The 9,387-nt window shown below is 45.6% G+C and overlaps 1 protein-coding gene across 1 annotated transcript in view; it reads left to right on the forward strand.

Moving 5' to 3' along the window:
* PKNOX2 (PBX/knotted 1 homeobox 2) overlaps positions 1 to 9,387 on the forward strand; it is a 55,337-nt gene that overhangs the window by 24,794 nt on the left and 21,156 nt on the right. The window contains exon 5 of the mRNA XM_026069042.1: positions 9,245 to 9,353. Coding sequence (XP_025924827.1) covers positions 9,270 to 9,353 — 84 coding nt within the window. The 5' untranslated portion in view covers positions 9,245 to 9,269. The remainder of the gene's footprint in view (positions 1 to 9,244; positions 9,354 to 9,387) is intronic.

A 9,387-nucleotide genomic window follows, 5' to 3' on the forward strand; every position in this document is an offset into this window, starting at 1 on the left:
CCTGTAATTCCCTAATTAGCTGGTGTTTTGCATAAATCACCATATAATACCTCAAACCAGTCTTTTGTCATGGAGGATGTAAGAGGCCGAAAATTGCCTTCAAATGTGCGAATGAAAGGTGTTTAAACTGGCGCAATTAATCTAGCAGCTTGTGTTGCAATCATTTGTGTTGCGGGTGCATTTTCAGGAGCAGAAGCTGCGGTTTGGTGGAACAGGGCTTGGATGGGGAAGGCGCTCAGGCAATATCGGAAAGCCTGGCCCGTCTTTTCTTAAAGGAAGATCTCGCTGTGCCTTCCGGTCTTCAAAGCCGTTTTGTGTCGGGAGTTTTGCATTTTAGAAGGAAATGCACACCGGTTTCAGTAAGAGGGATAAGACTGAGAAGAACTGGTGAGCTACGGGAGAGGGGCGCAAGCTGAAGTGTTGCTAGTAGAGAGCTCTGATTTATCTGCCATATGGGAAAGAGGAAAACAGCCGGCTCCAAAGGGATTTCTTTCCCTCTCCGTAAGGAAAAACAGCCGTTTGCAAATACATTAGTGGAATATAGCAAGCAAAGAGGCAGATTTATGTGAGGAAAGGGTTTTTTCGGTGCGGTAGCCCTCCTCCTCCCCATAGCGCTGTGTGAACGGTGTGGCTCTTGCAGCCACATGGTGCAACCTGTTGCAATTCCTTGCAGGAGTATTGGGAGCTTTGCACAAAAACTGAAGGCGAAACCACTCAAAACTTGAATCACAGAATATAGCAGGTTGTAGACTGGAAGGAGAGGGCGATCATGCATGCTGCGCTTCTAAGACATCGCCAAATGCTTTTCCACAGGCGGAGTAGTTGAGGCATTTGTCTGATCTGCGCTTTATGATATTTGCACCGGCCGGGAGATTTGCAAAGCTGTAACTAGCTGTTTTGGGACCAAAACCATGACTAACTCTATATCTTTTTGATGGGCAGGACTGTTTTTGAGAGCTTTCCTTCTTGGCGGCGAGTCCTTAAATAAATAGCTCTGACTCTGCATTTGCCAGTGGCACACACCAAAAAAGCACAAATCTGCTGTCTTCAGAACATCTCTTTCATCCAAGACCCATACTCGCTTCTAGCCTCTTGTTTCAGTGGTAGGGCTCCTCTCCAAAATTCATGTCGTTTATTGAGCTCAATCTTCTTTTTCCTCCAGAGCACCTCAGTGATGAGGTCTAAACCATTGGCACCATTGTCTGCTGGTCAGGACCTTGAGGGTCAAAACTTTCTGGTGGCTCTTTGCAGCAGCTACATCTATGTCAGAGATCATCTTTGGCCAAAATAAAGCCCTGCGGCAAAAAATTGTGCTGGATTTGTATTTGTTGGGATGTGACTGTCTAGCTCTCTTGTCATCTCAGTTCTTCAATTTTGAGCAGTATCAGCTCTGAACCTGATTTGTGGTCTTTTCATTTCAACCTCAAAAGCTTCTGGGACATTTCCTTAGGATGAAAGTTTTAACCCACAGAAGTCATTTTTAAGGATGGTTTAAGAGAGAAAGGCTGGCAATTGTATTAAACTCACCCCAGGCATCTTGCATGGAGGTTCAGGAGGTGTTTGCCACCCTCACAGCTCTAGTGGGTTTTAATAGGAGATCATGTTGGTTAACCAACGGCGAAGAGCTTGGGAGGAGAGAGAGCAAGAGGCGAGTATCGCATGGACATGCATGGATTTATTGGCAGCCCTCCAGCCTCTCCGAGGGGGTTGTGTTGTTCATCTTGCATATCTCCACATCTTCCTGACAGACCATTTTCACCCAGGATGGGCGTGCAATTGGGTTGAGGGCTTTTTCCTCACTAGGAAGGGTCCCAGCTATCTCCTGGACAGCATCTCCGGTGACCAGGGTCAACCTCACGCACTCCTGTTTTCTCTGCAAAGCTTGTACAGAAAAACTGCACTTTTCCAATCTCAGTCTACCCACAAACTTGCCATCGGTGCTTTAAAAATTTTCCCCATTTCTCTCTCATGTGAAACTGGTCTTTTTCCAATGCAAAGGTTTCGGGAGCATGCAAACCCCCAGAGCATGGAGGGCTGAAAAATGACTCGTGCCTCCTTGTCCAACCCTTGTAATCATGTTCCTCCTAAAGCTTTCTTTTGACAGGCTCGATAAATTGGGGTATTTGAGGGGCTAAAACAGGTATTTTTCTGTGGCCCTCTGATAAATTTTCTTCTCTGCGCCCTCTTAAATTTTCACCCAAAACCGTGGCCTCTTGGATTGCTCATGGACCCCCCTGGGTGGAAAAAAAACATGAGAAAATTAATAGTGCTGTAGCCAAGGTGAGATTTGGGATATGTGGGGGGGCGAAACTAGAAATAAAACTCCATCCTGGTATGGGGCCAGCAGAATCCACCAAAACCCTGACTTCTCTCCCAAAACTACATGGCATTTTCATCTGTTCTCCAGGGACACTGTTCATGGTTAGAGGGCTCACATTAACATTACTCGACCAGAGGGTGGAGAGCTTGCAAGTATTACATGAACATTTAGGGCTAGATGGTTTTGTCTTTGATTTTTTTTTTGCCTTTGATATTTTTTTGCTGCCAGAAATCCTTCAGCAGAAGCTGGTGTCTGATTTTCCTCTCCTTCGGAGGAGTTGGGGGATTTTAAATTTTTTGATTATTTTTTGAAGCGGCCACCATCTCATCTTTGCCAGGCCAAGGTGGAAGGACCTGATTTTTGTGCTCATGGTTCTTCTGAACATAAATTTGTAGACATCGGCTTTTGAATTTTGAAGCTTTACATGTTCTGTGATTTCCTCATGCAGGTTATTTTAAGCAAAATCCAGCCTTTGTTGCAGTACTGTGGAAAGCGATCTAAATTTTCATGAAAAAAAAAAAAAGAAAAGCCAGGAGGGGATATCTGGCTGAATAAAGAAAATGATCCTTAAGTGAGTGATTCGAATGACCTACATCTGTGATTGCGCTTAATTTTGGTCTCGGCCAGGGAAAAAAGGCAAATTTGTAGAAGGTGCATGCAAAAAATCCCTGTGGAAATGTTTTTTGACATTTTTTAACAAACCTGTTTTCAAATAAGTTGCAGGATTTTGTGCTTGCATTGGGGAAATGTGTGCACGGGGCACATTCCTCGGTCGTGGAATTAGCAGGATGCAATCAAATATTAAGTGCGCAAAGGAAATTTTGAAAAGCATCAGATAAGATTCTGATTATAAATTATTCACAATTAATTGCTCGGAGTAAAGAACTGTTGGAAAATTAATCCCCTAACTATTCCTGGTTATACTCTCAAGGAAATCAAAAATTGAACAATTGATGTCCAGCAAGAAGAAGTTTGCACATTTTTAGCATCCTGAGCTATGTTTCACTTCAAAGCTTTTCAATTTGCCCTCCAAAAAATATCCATGATTCGTTCTTTTGGGAACTTTTGCTGGGCCAGGGGCTGTATTGCAAAAAATGCAAGTATTTTCGCGTTACTTTGAAGAAGCCTCTTTGATGTTTTCCTTTGCCAGTTTGTTTTGGAAGGTACTTTAATGGTCTCTCTCTATAAAAATAACACTTAAAAATGTATGTAGGTATCTCAGCTCACCACTTAAAAAAAGAACAAAGTTGCTTAATGCTGCCGTTCAAGGTACATTAACCTTGTCTACTAAAGCTCTGACTGGCTCTTGCGGGTTTTATTCTCCCGTTTATGTTGCAGAGATGTCCCTGGAGCATTTTAGTCGTCGACGGCGATGGGTATCTTTGGYGAGGAGGGAATTATTTCGCGGTAATTGTTGTTCTCGTCAAATATGCACTGTAGCAGCTCCCCCTCTCCTGCACCTACTCTCTTTTATCAAGCTGGAGGAGGTGGATCAGAAACGCAGACTCCATTTGTTTTCTTTTTATTGGGAAATACTCAATAACGCAATGCTGGGGAGGGTACGATGCTCTGGCTATGGGCTGGTGTTGAGTTAACTGGTGTCCAGGCTGAGCACAAAGGATGTTTCCAGCATGGAAACCCTCCCACGGGTTGTGTAGAGAAAATTTGTCTATTGTGGATTGCTGAAAAGCTGGACACGTTGGCCAGCCTGGTGGTATTTCTGGCGCTAATGCTTCTGATGTCCTCCGATGAGTGGCTTCATGCAAGCGCGTGTGGTTGCACACAGGAGCGCAGGTGTGAGAACCATCAGAAAATGGGTAGTGTCCTGAAAAACAGGATTCTTCCCCACTTTTGGCAATTTAGTCGCATCAGTCATGCTTTTAGGCAGGAGTTTAGGATGGTGGTAGAGCTATCCTTGCCTAACTTGCAAAAAACTGGTGTTTTTCTGCCTGTCGAAGCTTTCGCTCAAGTGCAAGGGGTGAATATGTGTAAAAACAAGCAAGGACAATAAAGGTTGGCGGAGGGTAAGATGCCACCAGCAGACACCGAGAGAGCTGGGGAAGAGGCAAGGAAGCGCAAGGCAGCTGGGCAGGCAGCAATTTTTAGAGAAATCTCCAAAGTGGGAGAGTTTTTCCATGGGGCTGAGCGTGGATTACACCGTGTGCTGCTGCGAATCGCTGGAGACATTAGGCGTGCCTCGGTTACTGCAGAATATGGCGATCCTTAGAGGGAAATAAACCCTTCCTTGGGATTTTAAATCCCTTTCTCTCCAAGAGCTCTGTGCTTTTGCTAAATGCATCGTTTTGCTTGAAGCCGTCTTGAAGGGTTGGAATAGGAAACCCAAAATGTGGTGGGGGGGGAAAGTGAACCAGCCGTCACAAAGTGGATGGTGTCTCCCCTAAAATCTGGATTCTCGCTGACTTCCAAGGATGCTGAAGACCATTTCAAGGTGCTGTTGGCTTGTTTACAGAGAACAAGTCAAAATTTGCTTTGACATAGGCATGGAAATCCTCCTCCCCGGGGAGGACCAGCTGCTCCACCTCACTCCTGCTCTTGTGGTTGCTCCTCACTTCAACTTCAAAGCTGCTGGCGCAAGACGGGAGCTCAACGCTCTTCCAGTTGAGTTGACGCTCAACTGAAGAAGAGCTCAAGGTTGTGACTATGGACTCCACGCCTCCCTTTCCCCGGGCAAATTTGCACCATTTGCAAGATCAGCCATATCCGAAGACTTTACCCCTCCCGTGCACACCAGGAAGACTCAACGACAAGGCAGAAGTGGCTCTTACCATTGCCAAAAAGCATAAAAAGGCTTAATACAGCCGTTTTCCCTGATGGCTTTGCCCAAAAGAGGGCCGCTCGCTCTTTTATTGATGAAAGCTGGTAACCTTTGCAGCATTTTTTCTATCAGAAATGAGAAAAAGTGGGGGTGAACTGCATGTGGCCTCATTTCAGCACATAAAAATTACATGTTCAAGTGCAAGATAGTCACTCCAGATTCACTTTATGGTCAGTGGAGAGACATTGTCACCCGCAGAGGGTGAATCTGTCTTCGGCTTACATTTCCGAGTGAGATATATAGTCCTCTGGAGGTGCTTGTTCCTTTCCGTCAGCGATATTTCTTCATTTTAACTTATATATATTCATATAATGAATGCATATATCATAAAATTCAGCATACACAAACCCGGTTGTTCCGCTGTGAAGACTGTAACATAAAAAACTTGAAGCATAACTCACCTGCCGTCACTGGAAACGCTGCTCCATCCCATCTTTATTATACTTAAAAAAAGAAAAAAAAAAACCTTTAGAAAGGCAGTCTTCCACTAATAAGCAAAAATATCTTCTAATAGCTGGAAAACATTTTGGAACGCAGACTATACATAACCCTCTCTGGGGGGCGTGCCTCAAGATTTCCATGTGCGAGAGGGGAAAACAGAAATGTCTCTAATAATTCTGAAATTTGGGGTAGGTGCGGAAAAGTGCTTGAAAACTTCACTCTCATAATGTCCCATGTTGGATCTTCCCTTATCGATTGCCGGTTTTGCTGCTGTGGAGAAGCCGGTGATTTAGCTAGAAAAGGATTCCCACTTATTTTCGGCTGATTTGGAAAAAAGAGTTGTGTCTTGCAAAGCTGATGTTAACGTTATCAGCTGTATATGATAACACGTAGTCCAACAATGTGTTTTTTTGTGTTCAGCGATACTTCTAATACCATTTTATAGCTATTTTGATAATCAGGCTGGTCAGAGAGTATTTCCTTTTCGCCTTGTGATGGCAGGCGACCGTCAGAAATACTTTGAGTTTTAAAATGTTTTGAGGCATCAGTGACCGCACTGAAAAAACGACTTCTCAGCTCAAGTCTTTAATTATTTTTATTTGAAAGAGGAGATAATATATTGCTTGCAAAAAGCAGCAGATAAATCTATCCTGGCTGTGACTCTTTTAGGTAGACTCAAGCTCTTCGGGAAATACATTTCCAACTTAATGGCAATATTGCAGTGGTAGCTGAAATAATTTTATTTCCAAAGGAAATTTAGGACACTTTGCTCTTCAGTTGCTGCCAAAATCTAAAGTGCTGCTGTTTCCGGAAATGAAAGAGCCTTTATCAAAGGTTGTTCAGCTTCATTGCTCACAGTTTCTTTGGGGGGGGCATGAGGCTCCAGATATTTGCTCTTTGCCCAAAATTCAACTGTTCAGTGGAGCAGGTCGATGAGGGGTTGGTGGCATTTGGTGTCGCACTGCTCTGTGTCTTCTTCCATTTCTTCTTCAGATGAGTCAATCTGGAGATAGCGTATAAACTGATTTAAGGGGGGGAAAAATACAGATTATTACATAAAATTATTACCTAAAATGCCAGCAAATCACCACAGCCCTCTCATGCCCTTTTTGGGCTGGTTGAGCCCCGAAACGCGGTACCGTCAGCAATGGTGGCCTCTCGCGTTTCTTCGTTTTCACATTTGACTACAAGTCCAATTCTCCAAACAAATCCAAGCCCATAAAGTGTCTGTGATTTAGCGAATGGGTTATATTATATTCGGCAATTAAATTGGGCCCCGGACTGCTCCGCGCTCTGCAATAAATCACCGAGCACTTTGCGTGCGCTGTCTTCTCAATGTTCGGTTCATGGGACATCGGATGGCAGGGCAAAGTGAGGAAGAAGTAATTGCGCTTTACTTTTCTTTAAAAACATTTATTTGTGCAAAATGAATAAAAGGGTGATGAATAAAATGAATAAAAGGCTCTGCCTGTGCAGACAGCCCTCGGCTTTCCGTGGGGGCAAGCTACGTTGCGTTTTCATGAGACTGATGCCTGCTGGCAGACGTCAAGCCCAGTGGAGAGGTCTCGGGAAGAAGACCAGAATATTTGAAATCTTCCCCCAAATGCCAGCGGTGGCTGAGCCGAGCACGCCAAATCGCACCTGCGTTTTCATGGACATGGTTGGCATCCCCGCTCCGCTGCCTTACGTCGGAGCATTTCTTCCAAAAGTGGCACCCATTTCATCGCGGAGGGCAGGGCTAAAGCTATGAATTGGTATTTCCCAATACAACTTGGCATAACTTTCCATTTTATGGGGCGTCTTCTTGTGACGGGATGCCAGGGGACCGCATGGAGCAGAAGGGGCGAAACAGCGGGCAGTACTCCAAAAGTCACTTGTGTCTTGTTTCAACAGGAGAAATGCATTTTTGGAGGCTCGGGGAGATTTTCCTAGGTGGCTTTATGAACTTGCTAAATCCTTCAATCAGTGGCGCGGTGACAAACGTGGCATATCTGCAGCAAATTTCCAAGGAATGAGCGCTCCCAAAAATGTAGAATTTAGTCCAGCTCTTGCCTAATGCGATGACACACCTAGGATGGGTTTTTTTTGAGGATTTAAACAAGACTATCGGCTCTTCCAGAGTCTGTTTTTTCACCTGCAGGTTCACTTTTCCTCCTGGAGACCTCATGGTTTTAGCAGACGTGACCCATATGTCTCAGGGCAAGAGTGGACTGGTCTACTGCGTTTCACATTGCCACCTCCTAATGATGCTCACTGTCTAATGAGTTCATTATTTTTCAAGCCTGTTGGCAGAGGGTGGCTTTTCAAAGCTCTTTTTTTGGAAAGATGTGCTTTTTTGGTTACACTTGGCCACCACGTCTGCACTTTGGGAGAACATCTAGCCAAGAGCTCCTCTGCCAGGAGGTCCCTTCCCTGTGTCCCTCTGCCTTCCCTGTCATGTTGGGGCTGGATGGTCTGGCTTGAAGATACCCAAAGAAGAGGCTGGGGACCCCCGAAAATAGCTATATTTTTACAGAAAGCATAAAATTTCTGCAAGAGGGATTTGAGGACGGTGCATCTCAGAGCACCTCTTGGAGTCCGTGAGTAGGTAACTAGAGGTAGATACTCAATGTAGATCCCTCCTGGGGCTTGAGCTAGCAACGCTGGTGGACGGCACTCTGTGGTGGCCCAAGGCAAAGAGTGCACTGCGTTTTGGGGGCTATTTTTGGTGTGATGTAGGAAAACAGAAGCTTTTGCATTTCTGACTTGCCTTCCCACTTCAAGGTCATGAGGAACAACTGGAAAAGGGATGGGAATCCCCGCTTAGACACCACAGTTATAGGCATGAGGGATGGAAAACAAAGTTGTCCATGCACCGGGGTTCATGTGGTGGAAGTGCAATGAGCTTCATCGATTGCAACCATCGTTTCCAAGAGCTTTGCCCACGTCTGTTCTCTGTGCAGGCAACGTTTCCTTGCAAGCCATCTTCTTCTCTTCTCCCTGATTCATTTTTCCTCCCAAATCCCTCAAACAATCATTAAATAATGATCATGGGCATCAAATAATCTTAGGTTTCTTCAGGGGACATTTTTCTTGGAGGGTCTGAGCATCCATGTAGGTCTTGCATGGTCTTGCGTCATCCATGTAGGTATTTGCATGGTCCAGGGCCGATTCTAGGAGAATTTTGGAGGGATTCATCTCGCCACTCGTATTTGTTTTTAACCACCTTTTCCAGCGGGTTGTGGTGCAGGATCCTCTAGGTAGGATGTCCTGCGGGGATTGATTTCCGTGCCCTCAGCATGCTTGTGGCTGGACACCGCTCCTCTAGATACAGTTGAATTTTGGAAATATATCTGGGCTTGTGAGCTGGAGCCTGTGGTGGGAGGGCTGCCGTGATGCACTGGAGAACTTCAGTTCAATAAAAAGAGCAAAAACCAACAAAAAAGAGTAAAAGGCAACAAAAATTGCCCCCRGTGTGGGGAGGGCCCTCAGCATCTCCGTGAGGGGCCGAGTGGGCGGCTGTGATTTACAGCGAGGCACGCAGGAGTGGGATCAGCGGATGTCTCCTCTCCTTTCTGTCTTTTTTTTCCCCTTTTTTTGGGGCTTTTTTGGGGGTGTTTCGGCAGAGCGGGGGAGGACTAACCCCGCTGCCTTTCTCCCACCCGCAGCTTCTCAATGTGACGCCCGCCCAGGATGCACCATGTYTCCCCGGCGCCGGCTCTGACAATGATGGCCACCCAGAGTGTGCCCCCTCCCCCTTACCAGGACACCCCGCAGGTGAGTGTCCCGCAGCACCCACGGGACCCCCCCC

This window comes from Apteryx rowi, unplaced genomic scaffold, assembly GCF_003343035.1.
Source record: "Apteryx rowi isolate R43461 unplaced genomic scaffold, aptRow1 scaffold_1053, whole genome shotgun sequence".
Classification (NCBI taxonomy): Eukaryota; Metazoa; Chordata; class Aves; order Apterygiformes; family Apterygidae; genus Apteryx; species Apteryx rowi.